The sequence below is a fragment of the Falco peregrinus genome, chromosome Z, assembly GCF_023634155.1.
Source record: "Falco peregrinus isolate bFalPer1 chromosome Z, bFalPer1.pri, whole genome shotgun sequence".
Taxonomy (NCBI): domain Eukaryota; kingdom Metazoa; phylum Chordata; class Aves; order Falconiformes; family Falconidae; genus Falco; species Falco peregrinus.
The window spans coordinates 37578846-37597805 of record NC_073739.1 but is presented as its reverse complement, the minus strand read 5'-3'; the positions used below and the strand labels follow the sequence as shown (position 1 = coordinate 37597805).

The following is an 18960-nucleotide window of genomic DNA, read 5'->3' as shown; positions in this document are numbered from 1 at the left end:
ACACAGGTACGATACGGACCCTGCACGGCCGCCTCACAGCCACAACCCCCTCACCCGCCCCCGCCCCTTCGCGTACAGTCTGGAAACTGCTGGAACCGCCCGGCCCCGGCGGCGGCCAGCCAATCACCGCGGCCCTGCGCCTCACGCGCCCCGCGCCGCCGCTGCGCGCGCGCCCCCACCCGCCTACCTCCCAACCGTCACTCCCTTACGTAATACCCCGCCGGCGCGTTCCAGTGATTGGTGGAACAGCGAGCGTTCGAGTCACGCGGCGGTTCGGCGGGCGTGGCGGCGCGGCACGCTATTGGCTGGCCCGGCAACACCAATCACAGTTAAGCTCTTAGATTCAAACGGAGCGGGGCGCGGAAGCGAGTGCTCAGTTTGTGGGGTTGTCTGTGAAGAGGGCTGAGCAGGCTGCTGCTGCCGCCTTCGCCGCCTCTAGTTATGGCGAACAAGCAGATCTACTATTCCGACAAGTACTTTGACGAGCAGTACGAGTACCGGTATGAGGCTGTGCCTGAGCGCGGGAGGGCCGGCAAGAAGGCATGAGAAGGGGGCTCCTTGGTGGCCCTGTCGGAGGGGGGTGGCTTGGGCCGGCACCTCTCCCGGGGTTTGTGCGATGCCCTCAGGGAGTAAGTTCCGCCGGCGGCGGCAGCGAGCGTGGCTCTGGCCTCTGGGGGGGCAGAGGGGCGTAAAGCCTGCGGGGAAGAGCCGTGCCTCGCTTCTTCACGTAGCTTCCGACCATCTGGGCGTGGGGGTGCTTTGGAATGCTGGTCTCGGCTGGCCCTTCTAGAGTGGTTGTTCGGCGAGCGAGCAACGCAAGACCAAGCCAGCCGGAGGGCGCTGAAGGCTCCCCGCTCCGGTGGAGGCGGAGCGGCCGTGGCAGAGCTGGGCTTGGGCAGGGTCTGCCGGCGGGGAGCGCTCGGCCCCTGCTGACGAGACCCGGGTGGCGACCGCCAGGGGACGCGTGGGGAGTGCCAGCCCATCAGCCTCGCTGGTGGCGCTAGCTGCGCGGGCCGGCGGGGTGCGGCCTCGGGAGGGGGTGCGTTGTGCCGCCTAAGCTGTCTGGGGCCCCGCTGACCCGCTCGCTTAGATGCCATCATTTCCTCTGTTTAGAGATCAAAGTGTCCTTCTTACGATCGCGAAACCAAGACTGAATGCTCCACTTTCTGTTAAGTGATAAAGTAACTTGCGAATATGGAGAGCAGGCTGTATGTTTCTCCTCAGCTGACAGACCAGGCTCTGAAGTCGTGTTAGTGCCCTGTCTTTCCAAACCAGCAATGTAATTTCTTCCAGGAAGTAGGCTGTTTCAATATATGTTGCATTACAGATGTGATCTTTAGTAGACAAAGTGGTTTTAGAACTGGATTCTGGGACAGATGCTTCATAATCAAAGTAGTGGTACCACTCAGCACCCTAGGCTGCTTTATAGTGAACGTGGGTATTCATAACTGAATGTGCTTACTGTCTTTCAGTGTAGGTCTATGCATGTAATGTGTGTTTAATAATTAAACCTCTATAGACATGTGATGCTGCCAAGAGAACTTTCAAAACAAGTGCCAAAATCCCATCTGATGTCTGAAGAAGAGTGGAGACAACTTGGTATTCAGCAAAGTTTTGGTTGGGTTCACTATATGATCCACGAGCCAGGTAAGTACATCTGAACAGTATTAGGTGAACAAGAGAGTCTAAAATATCAACTGCCTGTTGCTCAACTGAAATGTTTAGTGCATAATTTGCTCCTGTGGAATCCAGATGGAATTCACTACTGAATGTTTACATTACTCTCTATCCCCTTGTTACTTTAGCCATTTGTCAACGCAGGCAAAAAAACCAGCCTTTCTTTTAAACCATCACCTCTCTCAGACACCATGTGTATCAGTGAACAAACCAGAAACACTTCCTACCTCTGCCTATAGAAATAGACTTCATGTAAGCTCTTTAATGTGTCTCGGTGACTGAACCAAACTTTACATGCAGTGTATTTTTAAATCATAAAGCTGACATACCTGCTTTTTGTACAGAAACTTACTAGATGCTTTTGTAGATGAGGTTCTGTATTAATGCTCTGCAAAGTCTACAGTATATTTTGAACTGTAGTTATGCAGCCTACATAAAAGCAGCACTTAAAACCAGTCTTTCAATTGATGGAGCGTGTAGCCCTCAAACTCCTACCAACTTAGATGTACTGAAAACAGCCATTCAATGTAACTTAGAATTGACAAGGCTGACTAAAAGTTAGTGGTGAGAGATGAATTGCAGCGGCATGGAATTCCAAGCTTGTGAAGAAATCAGTATAACTTACCACTGTTAACTTTGATACTTTTGGAGGAGTTGACAAGTCAGATCAATAAGCTGGCTGTATTGTTAGCTAACAAGCGGCTTTTGTTGATGCTTGACACTATGTACCTAACAAGGACAGCATGAGTACTTTCAGTAACAAAGCTCATCAAATAGACTAATGTAGAGGGGCAGTTAGTACCAAAACTAACTAAAAGTACTGTATTTTCCCCAGTATTTCCCTCCTGTAAGTATTTTAAGTTTGATACTGCCAACATTTGGTATAAAACTTTCAAAAAGTACCTCTTTGACTGTTGTAAGGTTACTGCAAAGTTGGTCTGTTAATATTACACATGGGGCCATATTTGTGGAGTTAACCTGTTTATTACTTGACAGCAATCTTTAACTACTGTTCAAGATTTTTTAAACGGAAGAAACTCCTGTAATCAGGATTTAGGGGACAGACTGACCCACTGTTCCATTTTATTTCCACAGAACCGCATATTCTTCTCTTCAGAAGACCTCTTCCAAAGAATGAGCAGAAATGAATACCTGGTTATCAATCTTCTAAATCTTCTGGAACTGTATATGAGTGTATATATCTTGGTAGTATTCAGTAAATATTTTGAAATGTACAAATCATACATCCATATCTGTACATGAGCTGTATTATTCACAGCAACAAAGCTCAGTCAAATGCAATTCAAAGTAGGCTGCTATGGTGTTTGAAGACTGTTGAAACTCTTCCTTCACTGTTAACATTAGTGCTTACTTAAGTCTTCACTGAATTTTCTTCTATTAAAGCAGTGCATGTTCTGATTAATGTGACCTGTTAACTGTTCAGTACCATTTGCACTTTTCTGCATGTTCAAATTGGTGACTCACCTGTTCAGTAATAGGCGCAAAGAAATTTCTTTTAATGTTTTAGAAAACTCTGCCTAGAGTTCTAATTCACCTGACAAAACAAATAGTTCAACTTTTAACAGTATGTACTTTTTTTTTTGGGGGGGGGGGGGGGGAATTAACTGGGTGAACCTATTTTGTTTCCCTGGAAGAATTATTTTGCCCTACATGCCAAAGTTCCTAGCCCTTATCTGAATGGGGGACAGCAAGCACTCTGGAAAGGAAGCTGGTGGTGGTAAGGTAATACTCAGACTAGCTTCTCACATGCTTAAATTACTAGCCTGTTGGTGTTTGGGGGTGTCTTACCCCTTTGAGTGGGGATCTCCAAGTGCCAGGCAGGCACCTTAATTAGAAAAGCCATCGGTAACAATCTTACTGACTTGTGCTGAAACCATGCTTTTTCCCTCCTGGGCTTTAGCACCAGATTCCTGGGTGCTGTCTTGTGATCCTGAAAAATCTGTATGCTGATCTGTTGCCTGTGAGCGCAACACCTTTGTGCCCCTCTGCCCTGCTCTTGGGAGGGAACGAAGATCGGCTGCACCTCGCAGCAGGGAGGGTCAGGCCCCAGGGCCTGTCTGTACCTGTTGCCTCAGCCGCCCTGCCGGGACGGGGCTGCTCCTCGCCGGTGCCCCCCGCTCGCAACTGCAGCTCGCCGGACTCAGCCTCGAACGCCCGCTGTGCTCAGCGTGGCCCCGGGCCCCGCCGGCGGGCGGCTCCGCGGCTGCCTGGCCCGGGGGGGGCGGGGCGGTGGCACCCCCCGGCGGTGACGTCATCGCGGCGCGCCTCTGGGCCTGGCCCGGGCTGGCGGCGAAGCGGCCGCGCTGGGGGCGGCGGGGGCGGGGGCCACGGCCCGCCCACGCCATGGCGGCGGAGAGACGGCCGGGCGCGGGCCGAGGCGCCGAGGTAAGGGCGGCGGCGGCGGCGGCTCCTCCCACTCCCCTGCGCCCTCCCCGGCCTTTCCCGGCCTGCTGCGTAACTGGGGTTGTGGAGCCTCCGCTTGCGCCCGTTGTGGGAGAGATGGGCGGCCTGCCTCGTCCCCGGGGCCCGCGGCGAGCTGTCTCCCTCTCGCCTGGCGGCCGGGCTGGCAGAGGCCGCGGTAAGTCGGCGCAGGGTCGGCGCCGCCGCACCGAGCGCTCCGTCGGCCCGCGGGCCCCCGCCGCGGCAGGGCGGGTGGCTCGCACGGCGCCTCGGGTCGGCCTTTGGCTCGGGGCAGGGGCGGGCGGAGGGACGGCTGAGGCGGGTGCGCAGCCAGCCGCTCCCCGCCGCTTGGCTGCGGGAGCCCCACGCGTTACCTCGGCGAGCTTAGGTATGAAAACCGCTTCTCGCTCAGAGCTCCTGCTGCGAGGGCAGGTAGGCGTCCCGCTCGCTTTGAGTATGGTGCACAGATCCCAGCCAGGAACAACGCCGTTGCGTTGCACGAGGACTTACTGGCCAGGCTCGGGGTCTCTAAAGTTGGCGATTAGCCTGCAGTCACAGTCGCTTTCAGTGACACACGTCGTGGTGACGCAATGATTGTTGAATAATGCTTTAGTTACCTCCCAAGCTCATGCTTTTCATATGGTGTGCTTCACTGTGCGAATTTCGCGGTTTATTTGTCGCAGTTACAGTGTACGTTCACTGTATATTTCGGATCTGCTGGGTAAATTCAGAAAGCGAAGAGTTAGTTATTTGTAATTTGCTCTAGGCTATTGGAGCCCTTTAAACGTTTATGATACAAGGGACTGCTGAGCCGCTAGATCAGGGGTCCTCAAACTACGGCCGGCGGGCCGGGTACGGCCCCCCAGGGTCCTCAGTCCGGCCCCCGGTATTTACAGACCCCCCCGCCCCCCCCCCCGCCGGGGGCTGGGGGGGAAACCAAGCAGCCGCAGATGGCTGCCTGCCACTGCATCCGCGCCGGCCCCCTGGTTAAAAAGTTTGAGGACCCCTGTACTAGAGGATGCAGGGAATCCAGCTCATATTATCAAGCACTGAAATTGCTGTTCAAATATTTCTAAAGGCTTTGTGTGTTACTCAGTTATTGAAATCGGCGTTGACAAGTGAAAAAATGCCAGTTTTCATTAATTGCGTCAGTTACCGCAAAATACACAATCACCTATAGAAATGACTTCTGGCATGTATTAGGGTGACTAAAGCTTTGAATGTCATTTCAGTGTCCTTCCATATATACATATCCAGTTTAAGCTGATGGTAATTCAGAACAAATGGAAAATTTGTCTTCAGTATATTTGTGTTGTGCCAGTAATGAGAAGGCTATATGATTAAGTATTCATTTCAGACGGGTGCCATAAAATACAAATGTACACAAAGCCATTATTGTTACATACTTCCAGAGTTTTATTTTACAGTAGTGCTAGTATATTTATGAGTTTTAGCTTATGCCATTCAACTCTAAATTAAGAATTCATATATTAGTGTTTACTGCATCTTGTGTTAAGCAGGCCTCTGCCCTTTCCATAGCTGACCTTTGTATTTACTTATAAATGTGGGTATTGAAGGAAATAACGTTCCAGAACAGTCACATTTCTCTTAGAATCCTTGGGTTTGTTTTTCCCTCTTCCTCTGTTTCCTTTTGGTGAGCTTTATTGCTTTGCATGTTTTGTTAGAAGAGAGCAAACTGACACTTTCCTATAAAGACAGTTAAGCTCACAAGGATGAGTATTTTTCACTTATAACATTAATCTCCAAATGCATGTAGCCAAAAAACGTTTTGTTTCTTAGGGCATCAAGTTGTCAGCAGAGGTCAAACCATTTGTCCCAAAGCATGCGGCGGTAACTGTGGCATGGTCAGAACCATCAGAGGCATGTGTTTTTCCTAGGTACTTAACTACATGCTACCCATTTGTTCAGGAACCATCTTTGGATAAGTATGTCTATTTTCTGAATCTTGTTTCTTGGGGTTTTCAGCCTTCCAGTTTCAGACACTGAATACTCTTACAAAGTCAAAACTCTGATGCATTAATATTCTAGCCATAGAAGTGTTTGTGCATTGCCTTCATGGTTTAGGTTTTTGCATTTTTGTTCTTTGGGCCTAGGTCTGGTACCTTGTCTAGCACTCTTGAGGGTTTGTATTGTTACAGAGCATTAAGGAGGATTTCTTGGTCTGTAATGATGGATCTGTCTCCGTGCTTTGGAAGGAGATGAATACAGTCCTTGGGTGAAAGAATGGTTGTGTATTAAAACAAGGCTGGCATAAATATATAAAAGGAAGAGAAAGATCCTCTAAGAAGGTTTCTTATACTGTAAAACATTTAATTGGTATGTGGGACGACTCCTGAATCCCCTCTCCACAACCCATGCATCCCCAGAAAGGCAGTTTTAGTAAGAATGCTACAGGTTTATAGAAGTTTTATTCTAATAAGGCCTGAAAGAAAAGACATTCACGGTAGACTTAGAGAAGAAAGTATTGTTAACCCCAGAGCAAGCCAGAAAAAAACTTACATGGGACTGCAATAATTGAGAGTCTTGTAAGAATCTTGTGATGTAACGTAGTTCTCTAGTGGCTTCTCAGACACTCTAAGTATTAGATTAATTTTACAACTACTGTGAAGTTATTGCTGTGTCCTGACAAGTTCAGTTGGAGAGCCGTAGTCAACAAACTCATTGTAGGCCTTCACTTCATCCTACAGGAAATCTCAGTATTTTGATTTTTAATAGCAATTGAACATTGAGGTGAGTACAGCCTGATCTGTGCATTAGAAAAAACACAGCATTAACTTTAAAAAAAAACCCAGCAGACAGCAGCAATATTCTGATGCATATTTTGCCTTCTTGTGACTGAGGCATAGTTATTTTTTTTTACTCTTAATTTGTTACTTTTCTTCTCTGTGTAGACTTATGATTCTAAGAGTTCTTTTGTATAGTCTATCAGAATTGCAACAGACAATAAGAAATGTGTTACCTGAAGTGTCTTGTTGTGATGGAAAAGTTTCTCTGTTTTTCATTACCTACCCAAGATTCAGAGGTTGCCCACTTCATGGCAAACAGTTTTAAATACTAAATGCAACTTCCTTAAACTGGGAAATTTACTTTCTCCCTATCAAATTTGAATATCAGTGTGTAGTTTCTGTACAAAGTGTAGGGGGAGACTGGAAGCAAACTTTGAGTATACATTTGAAGGAAAAAGGCACGCCCCAGGCATGTCATGTTTTTGTAAACCGTGATGGTTAAATGCAGGTCAGTTAATGATTATCTTAATTTTCTATTGTATTTCATACATGTGTTATACCCCATAAGATGCTACACTCCTGCTTTGTTATTATGGCATTTTAAGATGGGTTTTAATGTTTGTATTTTTGTAGTCAAGTATGTAATGCATGTCCTGTAGTTATACTGTGCTTTTGGTTTGTTTCACAAGAAAAAGCCTACAGAAAAGAAATACGAAGAACACTGACAAACCTTAAACAGAAATGAGAGCTGTAACTGCAAAGCAGACTAGCTTTGGAACTTGGGAACAGATAACATCTGGGTTTTAAAATATTTGCTAAACTACATGCTTTCCCCAAACAAAATTAATTATTTTTAAAGCTGTCTACAGCAGTGGGTGTATACTTAACTGAAGTAACAGGGAACAGTTTTCTTCTGAAATACAGCTTTCTTGTTAAACAAATTCTTCAGCCAAAGACTGGTATGTTTATCTAGGCAACATGTATATGCTGAAGATTTGCCCCAGGATGACTTTTCATCTCTTTCTCAATGTGCATCACGTAGTGTTTTGGGAGACCCTGCCTTCCGTGAATACTCCAGCTGCTCTTACTCATCTGATGTTGTTGCAAATGTATATCCAGTAGCTGGCTCACAATATCATTCTAACAACTCAACACAAAATAATGGTTCAGGAATAGTCAGTGAATCTGCTGAGCAAACATATCCGATCAGACGAGAAAGTAAGACTGTTTCAAAGGTGAGCAAATACATGCTTTTTAAAAATTAAATTAAATTCTTATTTCTAAATGTTTGGTTCATTTTTTGAAGTGAATAATCACGCTCTGTTATTGTCATGATAATGGATGGCGTTTAAAGAGGATGATAGTAATATGCCCAACTTCAGAGTTCAAAAAAGTCCATGGATTTCTACAGTTCAGATGACAGTTTTTCAGTTATTGTTTTTGGAATATGAGGGGAATTTTATTCTTTCTTCTCAAAGAACAGTGAGGGTTGGAGGGAGCGGGAAAGACCATTTGTGAACAATGCTTTCCTATTTGGGCTTGGGGGAAGGTGGGGAAGGTCTTTTTTTGAGCCCAGTGGCAGCTTCCATGAACTTGAGTTGAGAGACCTGGTAGCTGTCATCAGTTGTGTGGCTGATAAGTGATGAGACCACATCTGTCATTGAAGAATTTCCAAGATGTGCTACAGGTAAGAAGACAGTCCACAAGAGAACAGGAATTTGTGTTGGTATTGAGAGGGAAGAAAAAGTTCATGTTAGAAACATTGTCATTCAGTCAAAAGTAAAACAGATGTTCAGTAAACATTTGTCATTTTTTGTGTGTGCTTTTTTGGACATAAATTTCCTGAAACTTGGATAATACTTTCAAACAAAAAGATAGACAAACTCCTCAAGATGTAAAAATCAGGGGGGAAAAAAAAAATCGAATTTATTACTAACCCATTTCCCTCCCTGGTTGACATTGTGTCTCTTGGATCTGTAAGGCTGCTGTTGTTTCCAACAGGTTCAAGTAATCTGTTCTCCAGTCACATCCTGGTGGACTGTACTTCCTAGGCAGAGACCTGGCAACTTCACTGTGGTCAGGCCTGTGTAGAGGAAGTTGTAAGATCAGGCCCCAAGTATGCATTACTAGACATAAAATAGAGAAAAATTAAACACTGAAACTGTCTGGGGACGTGATTAGCTCAGCATCACACAGGTGATGTCATATGAAGAAACTGAAGTTTGGCTTCCAGGAGGAGTTCTGTGATTTTTGTAGGGGCTTGGGCTGAGCTGTGGAATGTTTCACAGTCTTTCTATCGTTGTTCCTGTCATTTATTTTTTTGTGAGCTTGGAGATGAAGGCTTGATCTTTGCAGCTTTGCATCAATGTGATCGCATGTCCTGTAGCTTCAGCAATTTAGCTTTGAAGGTCAGGAATTGCCTTGTCCTGCCACCCAAGAAAATAATGTTGCTGCCAGATGTGCTCTGAATTTAGCCAGCATCCTGTAATCAGAAAAAGTTAAGCTACTTACATAGGTTGATACTTGCATAGATGCAGGCTTAGTGCTTGTTCCTTGCCTGCCATACTGATTCCTGAGCTCAGTTCTGCCATACTATGTTTCTTGTGAGAATTACAGGGATTTCTGGATTTTACAGTATAGATGAATGTTTCCTTTACTGGAATCATATAGGTGTATCTTTTCTAATTACTTTCTGTCTGCTCCAAGTGTTTTGGATGTTGTGACATCAGTCTTGCCTGGCTTTGCCCATAGTATGTTGTTTAGTCAAAGGATTGAATCCTTTTAAGATTTTAGCCCTGTTCTAGAAGAAACTCAGCTTTAGAAAATCAGACTGGGTGATTTTAGATCAAACAACTTTAAACTATTGGAAATGCTGTGATTGATGTGATCTTAAAAGTACAGTTGTCTAGGAATGTATGGAGTAGTCCCTTTTGCATGAGCTATAGTATACACTAAAAATGGCACAGCTAACAGGGTAGATAAAATCAAGTAACACGTTTCTAACTGGCTGTTCCTCTTTGTTTAGTTATTCATGGTTATGGTAAAGTGTTTATGTTTCACTAACTTGGTGGCCGCGCTCCAGATGCAGAGGTATTTAACAGTAACTCAAGGCAAACTTGATGCCTTTACAACGTTCAAGTAAAATCAACTAAATATGTCACAAATTCTTGCAGCAGAGGAGATCAAAAGAGAGTGAGAAAAAATTAGACAAGAAAAGGCAGGATGGAGATGACGCTTCTGTCAGAATTGTGAACAGGACTTCATTCCAGACCTCCACATGCAGCAGAGATTCCATGAAGCCAGGTACAAATGTGTTTGGTTAGAAATACATGGAATAGATGTAAAATGGCCAACTCTGCTGTAGCCTTCAGTTTCTGACCATGTTTCTAAATCTAGAATAATTGAGGAACAGGATTTCTTTCCTGTGTGACTTTTTGGCACGGGATGGGGAACTACGCCTTTTTGCAGATTGAACAAATTCTTGTAAACTGATACAAAAAAAATCCTAAGCAAGCATCTGAATTTACAGTTGCTTGCAGAGTCGGTGTTGTGTATACACGTCGTTTATAATTGCTAGGTTGCTTTTTTTAATGAGAGTTATGTGTAGCAGTAATTCTTGTGACAATTACTGTAGTGATGTCAATTAGTGTACTATAAAACATACCTGGAAATGATTACAAGCAACGTTAATTATTCACATGCTTTATTCAGACAGGTTCAATAAAACTACAAACGAGAAGTCAACTCAAAGTCCAAAACCAGAGTCTCTTCCTGCACCTGTGTGTGAAGCTACCGTTCTGGATTTCCACAAGTCACAGAGTCTGGGACGCAGTGACATACTGAATGGGCAGCATAAAAGTGGAGCAGTATGTTCAGCAGAAAGTAATATTACATGCCTTAGTCAACCACAGGTGTCTCTTTTGTTGAACACAGAGGTTAGCTGATGCTTTCATGTTGCAGAACTCAAAAAACAAGTAAACAGTCTAAAGTTGAAATGTTTCTCAATGCAAGTACTTTGCATTCAGTATTGTAGTTTAAGACCTATTTAAGTACCTTGCAAGCATGGAGTTTCAGAGCTAGAGGTTTTACAGTTCTTTTTGTAGATGGTGTTGTCAATGCTTGCTGTCTCCTCTTTTACCCTTTCTCAGTATTCTTTCCTTGTCTGTGCTGCCAGTAGGTACGGGGAAAGCCAAGTATTGTTAGAATTTAGGTTGGTACTGCTATGGTTTAGACTTCTAGCTTGCTTACACAGAGCACGTATGCTCTGGCGGTTTCTTAACAACTTCTTGTTTTTTCTCTCACTTGGAAGTAATAGGTAAGCAGTCACTTACCCAATAGTTTTAACAGATTTAAAAAAGGGGGAAAAAAAGTGTGGAATACTGTACTTTATGCTAAAGGATAAAAATAAGAAACTGAATTCCAGAATGAGGAAAAAATATTAAGACGTAAGCATTTAACTTCCTTCTTCTTCTTGATTTCCTTCTTCCCTATTTGTTCATATATACAATACTGACACATTCAGCAGTATGTTGCATATATTGAATCAGAGTTTTCATTAGTGATTAAGGATGAATAAGCTTGAAGGATCCAAACAGCACAGTATTTCCAGTGCCTTTAAGTGGAAAACTGCCTATGCTGGAAAAAAGACCTCTCTGCTGTCACTTGAGTTTTCTTTTCGATTGCTAGTTTGATGATGGACTTTGTTCCAAGTGCATTAAAAACATCAACACTTTTTTCTTGTTACTTCTTGGAATCATTATTCAAATGCTTTTTTAAAATGTAAGAAGGCATCATCTTGCTTGTACAGCAGTGAAGAGGTATCTGCTTGTATTTTGTAACGCTATAGGGTTGAAACGATGGTTCCACTAAGAAAAACAACAAAAAATGTTGGACTACAAAATTCCTTGCACCTTTATCTGTGCGCAGGTTGAGGATTTTTTAATTCATGGGGGTTTTTATGTTTAGCTCAGTTTAGGTCAGTGATTTAATCCTAGTTTTATGATACCTGACTGTATTTTACAGGAAGATACTTCTGTGGAAATCAAAGCTTCATCAAAAACTTCGGATGAAACACTAGCCAACTTAATTCACTCTTCATTTGATGGTAGAGGTAAGTGCTTCTGTCACAGAATATTTGCCTGTATTTTAACAGCTTGCATTTCATCAATTTGGCAAACTAGAGTGTTCTGAGGAGTTTTTGATGTGTAAAGTAAAAAATGAATTAAACAGCAAGCGCATTACAAAAGGAAAAAAAACAAAAACATTAAAGCTGTATGAGTTTTTCTTGCAAATGAGCTCATTCATGCTCATAAATTTAATCAGCTGATCAAAAGTGGGATTGTAGAATCATAGAATCATTTAGGTTGGAAAAGACCTTTAAGATCGTAAGAGTCCAACCACTATTAACCTAGCACTGCCATGTCTGCCACTGAACGGTGTCCCTAAGTGCCACATCTATACGTTTATATATATGTATATATAAAGGTATCTTTTAAATACCTCCGGGGTGGTGACTTAACCACTTCCTTGGGAAGCCTGTTCCAGTGCTTGACAGATCTTTCAGTGAAGAAATTTTTCCTAATATACAATATAAACCTGCCCTGGTGCAACTTGAGGCTGTTTCCTCTTGCCCCATCACTTGTTTTTTTGGAAAAGAGACTGATGCCTACCTTGCTGCAACTTCCTGTCAGGTTGTTGTAGGGAGTGGTAAGGTCTCCCCTGAGCCTCCTTTTCTCCAGGCTAAACAACCCCAGTTGTTCCTTGAGCCACTCCTCATAAAACTTGTTCTCTAGACCCTTCACCAGCTTTGTTGCCCTTTTCTGGACACACTCCAGCATCTCAGTGTCTTTCTTGTAGTGAGGGGCCCAAACTGGATTCCAGGTGCAGCCTCACCAGTGCCAAGTACAGGAAGACGTTCACTTCCCTAGCCCTGCTGGCCACACTATTTTGGATACAAGCCAGGATGCTGTTGGTCTCCTTGGCCACCTGGGCACAGTGCTGGGTCATGTTCAGCTGGCTGTCAACCAGCACCCCCAGGTCCTTTTTCCACCAGGCAGTTTTCCAGCCACTCTTACCCAAGCCTGTAGTGTTGCATGGGGTTGTTGTGACCCAAGTGCAGGACCCGGCACATTTTGTTGAACCTCATACAACTGGCCTCGGCCCATTGATCCAGCCTGTCCAACTCCCTCTGCAGAGCCTTCCTGCCCTCAAGCAGATCAACACTCCCCCCCAGCTTGGTGTGCCTTGCAGACTTCTGAGGGTGTGTTTGATCCCCTCATCCATATCATTGTAAAGATATTAAACAGAACTGGATCCCATACTGAGCCCTTCTGTGTTGTGTCATTGATGCTCAACAGCATGTGTTGCTGTAGTTGCCTCCCATGTTTTTAAAAGGAAAGTAATGTGTATTGATTATTGGAAGTCTTTTGAGTAATTTGCAGATTTTTTCAAGAATAATTGAGAGGTAAATATACAGTCTTGATAAGCAGATTTGTTTTAGTTAGCTGGTGGTCTGGAGTCTAGTGTGTACCTATACATTATTCTGTGGCATACATAATTTTAACATTAAGCAAAGGAGGATAGCTGTGGAGAACTGCAATGCTGAAATATCCCATATTTTTGTTTTACTCACACATTGTGTGGCTGTGGGGATGCAGAAATTTTCTTTTTGTTATTTCCAGAAGCTATCAAGTGGCTAGTTTCAAGTATTTTGTGTATTTAAATTCAATTGAAATACTTGAATCTGGAATTGTGTTTAAGAAGGTTCTGTTCAGCAGGACTCTGTCACGGGGGCATTACATGCATTACGCATTGAATTGTCCAAGTGCTCCTCACTGGATTTCTTTGTATACACAGACACGCACCAGTCTGGACAGTTTGGTCATTATTTTCCAGTGACATCAGTAAAGATTCAGAAAGGACCGGTTAATCTGCTGAAGTGCCCTGAAGGGCCCTGTAAAGATAAAGGTGTTCCAGAAAACTTAAAGTCATCTTGCCCACAGAAGCTGTGGATGCCCCATCCCTGGAAGTGTTCAAGATCAGGCTGGATGGGGCTTTGAGCCGCCTGGTGTCCCTGACCATGGCAGGGGGGTTGGAACTGGATGATCGTTGAAGTCCCTTCCAACCCAAACCATTCTATGATCTGATAATGTTTTTTCCTTACACACTATCCTGAATTCCTGTCACCCAGAGTAAAGTAGCTGTTTGTGCTGGGTTGGCTTTGCCTGGCACCAGACTCCCACCCAGCTGTTCTCTTACTCTCCCTCTTCAGCAGGACAGGAGGAAAAGATAAGGTAAAAAAACTTATGGGTCAAGATAAGGACAGAGAGCTTGCTTACTAGTCACCCATCACGGGCAAAGCAGATGTGCCTTGGTGAAGATTAATTTGTTGCCAATTAAAAATAGGGTAGGATTGTGAGAAACAAAAAAACCCTGAAAACTCTTTCCCCCCTACTCCACTCTTCCAGAGCTCATTTTCACATTTTCGTTCCCAGCTGTTCTACCTCTTCCCTGACCAGAGCAGCACAGGGTGATGGGGGTTGCAGTCAGTTTGTTGCAGCTCCTCTCTGCTCCTCTGCAGGGCTGCAGGAACAGCCTGCTCCACCACGGTCTTCTCCAGGGGCTGCAGGGGAGCCTCTGCTCCGGCGTCTGGAGTACCTCCCCCCCCTCCTCCTTCACTGGCTTTGGTGTCTGCAGGGCTGTTTCTCTCACATTTCTTCTTATCCCTCTCTCTCAAAAACTCCTGTGCAGTGTTTTTTACCCTTTCTTAAATATGTTATCACATAGATGCCACCAGTGTCGCTGACTGGCTCAGCTGTGCCTGGCGGTGGGTCTGCTTTGGAGCCGGCTGGGGCTGGCAGTGGCCACCTTCTCACAGAAGCCACCCCTGCAGCCTCTCTCCGCTACCAAAGCCTTGCTGTTGTAAACCCAATATGCTGTTTAATTGTTCAGTGAAACTTCTTCTCATTCCTAAAGAAAAATTGAGATTTTGTTCGGTATTTGTTGTGTGTTAGGAATATTTACAAAATTAATTGTGAGTTCTTTCAAAACATTGATACCTCTGAGTCGTAGTAGTTAAAATTATTGTATGCTAAGGAAGTCTTTGAGCTGATGCATATGTCTGTAAAACTGGGAGGGTTTTAGAAAGTAGAAAATACTGGTGGGACCTTTACATGAAAGCTGTATGACTGAGTTGGATAAATATTGAAGGAATTTTATATGTAAATGTAGCAGAAATGCATTATTTTAAATAAAGATAGCTTAGAAAATTAGCATGGAATTATTGTATGTAGCTATTATGCCACGGTATAGATTTCAATTAAAATTTAATTGGGCTAAATATATGTTGATAGTGCTGGATAACATAAGTAGTTACAATTCTAGAAAGCTTTCTGGAGAAATGAAATGTGTGACCCAGTGTCTTATTTCAGTCCTTCCTCAGAAGGAATATGGTTTTGCTGTGTTTTCTAATCCTTGATTTATTAATTACTGATCCTTTTTCTTTTGAATATAAGAAAAATATTTTTTGAGACATCTTTGTATATCACTTTCTGTCTCAGCAGCATTGCCTGAAACACCTGTAGATGGCTCTGCTCAGCCACCTGTGTCTTGGGCCATGGTACTTTCACAGCCCCCAAAGAAAATTGTGTCATCACCAGCATCTGAAGGTCTTTCCAGAGGCAAAGCAAAGCAGGATAGTGAAGCAAAGGTACTTGAGAATTGTCTGTTCTAAACTAATTTATGTCACTGTGTGATTGTGTGTCTTGGTATGAGTTACTGCCGTATTTTTCCTAGGCGCTGTACAGTGTCCACTTCTAATGTAGTGTTTAAGAAGTAGTATAAAGTTACTTTGTCCTTATTAGAATTTTTCTTCTCTTGTAGTGGAAAAGAATAACAAGGTGTCAAAAAGACAGTGCCACTCCAGCAACACAAACTTCCAACTTTTAGGCTGGACTTTTTTCAAATTTCTGATCCTCAGAATGAGACATGAAACATGGAACTCTTGTCTTATTTGAGAGGATGTTTCCTACTGAAATCTCAATAGTTCCAATACGTTCTGATAATGTGAAATGGGCTTCAAATGAAGAATTTTTGCAGTAGCTCTGAATTTCTAAAGAGAGCTTGAATTTTGCTTGTCCATTTAATGTCCTAGCCTGGACTGATTAAGATACCTTTTAGTTGTGGAATTGTCATCACTTGCATTTATTTTGGTAGGTAGTATTGGAATAAATCAATTTCTGATGGTCACGCCTTATGATTTTTTCAGCAGTCAGAAACAAAAAATGATGCTAGTGAAACTGAGCCTGAAGAAGGGTCAGAAAAGAAGAAAAAGAAGAAGAAGAAGAAGAAAAAAACAAAGTCACCTACTGATGTAGAGAAACCTCAAAATGAATCTACTACTATACAGGAACCACCAAGGATTGAGGTACGATGAAGAGGTTGTTGTTGATACATGTTATGAGTATATTGAAACACTGAATGTTAACACAGCTTTGTACCAATTTAAGTTCATATCCCATTTTTAGGGGGTGTTGGTTCAGGTCTGTTTCAGTTGACATGTTTGTCAGAAATTACCGGTAGGGAACAGTTATGCTTTTTGACTTACATATTCAGTGAGCACAGAGGAGTGCAAAGAGGCTTAGGAGCAAATATGGAATGATGAGTCAGAGAGTCTGGATTTTAACAGGTAACAAAAATAAGTCAAATTTCCTAAATGAAAAATACTCTGTAGTAACTGTTGCAGAAAGCAAAGAGCACAAGGGCTGGGTACCATAGCGTGCCACAGTTTTAAAGAATATGGTACTAGTATTACAATTCTACCCATCTTGCATCTGGGAGCAATTTCTGTGTAACACAGTTGTCACTGCTTGCTGATTGCTAGTTCCAGGTGTTTTTCTAAATTCACATAGCTGTAATAAGCAGAGTAGTATTTTGAAACTTTTTGTATCGATATTGTGAGGGCTTTAGACCCTCCACATTAGAGAACTGTTGTATGGTCTGTGGTTTAACACCGCTTCACTGAAAGCCCAATATTGGGCAGCACCGTGTACATGTGTTTATTTATACGTTTGCTCTAGTGTACATAATGATCCGTCTGTGAAATGACAGCATAAAGAAGCATTCCTGGCTGGCTTCTGTTCTGTACGTTTTAACATGGAACATGGAGCAGAACTGTGGCTACGCTTTCTTTTCATTTGTCGTTCGTTATCCTGGAACAGCACAAGAAATGAAGAAATGACTGGTTATGGATGTCTGTGTTAGGGAGTTGTGGGTAGAATCAAAGATCTGCATGTTCTCTCTCTAATGAGAACATCTCAATTTTTACTGTGTGCTACCATACAACGTCTGACCTGTGAATGACTTACCATCTAAATGAAAAGAGAATGGCAGGAGTCATGGAAAATAGTAGGAAGGTAATTAGGCTATTGAAGACAAAAATGGGGACAAAATGGTGTGGAGTCATGGAACAGGACATACGCATTGCACTGAAATTCATGCTGTAGATGCAGCATCTGTTGTGGCAGGGAGGAATAGCTTGCAGACCCTTGTGGTTTGCTGGGAATTCTTGTGTGCTCATCTGTTTGAAAAATGGGTGAGATGCTTGTATGAAGCTCTTGAAAGCAAAGGGCATGAAAGGATCATACATGTGGAACTTCTGGCACCCAGGAGGTTTGAGAAAATTCTGCTTTGTGCAGATAGGTGCTATCCAGAGCAGTATATTCGTTTGCTTACTAGTTTTATAAAAGTCATTCATTTATATACACTGTTAATGAACATAAATGGATGCATTTGGAGAAAAGTAATCCTGTTTTACCATACACAGTGGTAGGCCCTGAGCTAGTTATTTTCCCTGAGGGGGAAAAAAATGAAGCTGCTATTGTAAATCCTGTCAGTCCTGGTAGTACTAGTCAAATGTGCAAACAGTGGTGGGAATTACTAAGAAAATAGAAAAGGAAATGGGTTATGATATTACATAAATCCAGGACATGTCCAGTCTAAAGATGGTGTGGATTTTGTTTTTTTGTGTTTCTGCCACTCCTTAAAAAAATACACATACTTGAACTAAAAAAGATAGGCCAAAGGCTCCAAAAATACTGAAAAGGTATGAAGCAACTTCTGTGGGAGGCGAGACTGAATAAACTGACTTCTCGGTCTGTAAGATAGATGGTTAAGTGGGAATCAGAACTGATAAGGAAATAAAAAGGAAATTATTTGATGTCCTAATTAATGAATTAAGGTAAATATATGGAGGTGTAATTTTTACACCGAGTGCTAGATTTTAATTACTCATTTTACTACAGGATGTTGCAAATGCCAGAAGTTAATTTTAATTCAGTATGTGATTGGACAGACCCAAATAAAAATTTAATTCTAGTGAGGGCTGTTTAAATGTGAAGGTACTACCTCTTGTTCAAGATGTCCCTAAGCAGGAAGAATGTGTTTATCAAAACATTTTTCCCTTTCTTGCAGTCATCTTTTGGCATACTTCCAAGCTTCTTCAAAAATAGTAATGAGGTGTGTCTGTCCTTATGCTAGAGCTTCTGAGCTTGAACTTATTAAATTAAATCTTCTGGGCTGCAGAGTGTTAGTATGTTCAGTAGTATTGTATCACAGCTAAAAATGTGTCTCGGAAAGTGGGAGGAGAAGCAATTGAATGAAAACCAAGCTGGTGGATGAGGATCATTATGGTTGAGGTAGTGGCTATAAAGTGACCAGTGTGGAGCAAGCTCCAGCCTGTCTGCACTTAGTTAATCTGGAGTCCGGATAATGTATCCTTTACTAATAAAACTTACTCTCCCGTCTAAGCCTGCATAATTGCTTGAGTGATTTATCTGTTTATTTCCATACTGTAGTCAAGAGTTACTACCCTTTCGCCTGCCCTTTTTGTTCTTCACCACTCACATGTTTAAGGAAGAATTGCACAGGTGGAGACTACTGGAAGAAGAGGGAAGTTGTTTGTAAGGCTATTAAATGATCTGAAAAATACTCCTTTAGCAGATACTTACCTCTAATTATTTCTATTAGCTTACAGCAATAGCAAGCTGCAGTTGGAAGCGTTTCCCTTGTAAGTTCTTTCAGCCCTGAATTAGCTGCTGCATAAATGACTTAACCATTG

The 18960-nt window shown here is 43.0% G+C and overlaps 2 protein-coding genes across 17 annotated transcripts in view; both read left to right on the top strand.

Annotated features, from left to right (window-relative positions):
• The first annotated feature begins 337 nt into the window (after nt 1–337).
• CKS2 (CDC28 protein kinase regulatory subunit 2) lies at nt 338–3096 on the top strand. The gene is made up of 3 exons (XM_005239833.4): nt 338–500; nt 1520–1647; nt 2773–3096. The coding sequence occupies exons 1-3, from the start codon at nt 442–444 to the stop codon at nt 2823–2825; spliced, it is 240 nt and encodes a 79-aa protein (XP_005239890.1). The 5' UTR covers nt 338–441; the 3' UTR covers nt 2826–3096.
• An 861-nt stretch (nt 3097–3957) lies between these two features.
• Nucleotides 3958–18960, top strand: part of SECISBP2 (SECIS binding protein 2) — a 28796-nt gene continuing 13793 nt past the window's right edge. For 3 of the 16 annotated variants that reach the window (XM_055790223.1, XM_055790216.1, XM_055790212.1), the window contains exons 1-8: nt 3960–4083; nt 5899–6044; nt 7819–8080; nt 10019–10148; nt 10557–10780; nt 11868–11955; nt 15404–15552; nt 16111–16269. In XM_055790223.1, the coding sequence (XP_055646198.1) occupies nt 4042–4083; nt 5899–6044; nt 7819–8080; nt 10019–10148; nt 10557–10780; nt 11868–11955; nt 15404–15552; nt 16111–16269 (1200 nt within the window). In that variant the 5' untranslated portion in view covers nt 3960–4041. Of the gene's footprint in view, nt 4084–4130; nt 4277–5898; nt 6045–7818; nt 8081–8108; nt 8533–10018; nt 10149–10556; nt 10781–11867; nt 11956–15403; nt 15553–16110; nt 16270–18960 lie in introns of those variants that run through there. The other 13 variants (XM_055790222.1, XM_055790224.1, XM_055790219.1 and 10 more) reach the window with 13 other exon arrangements.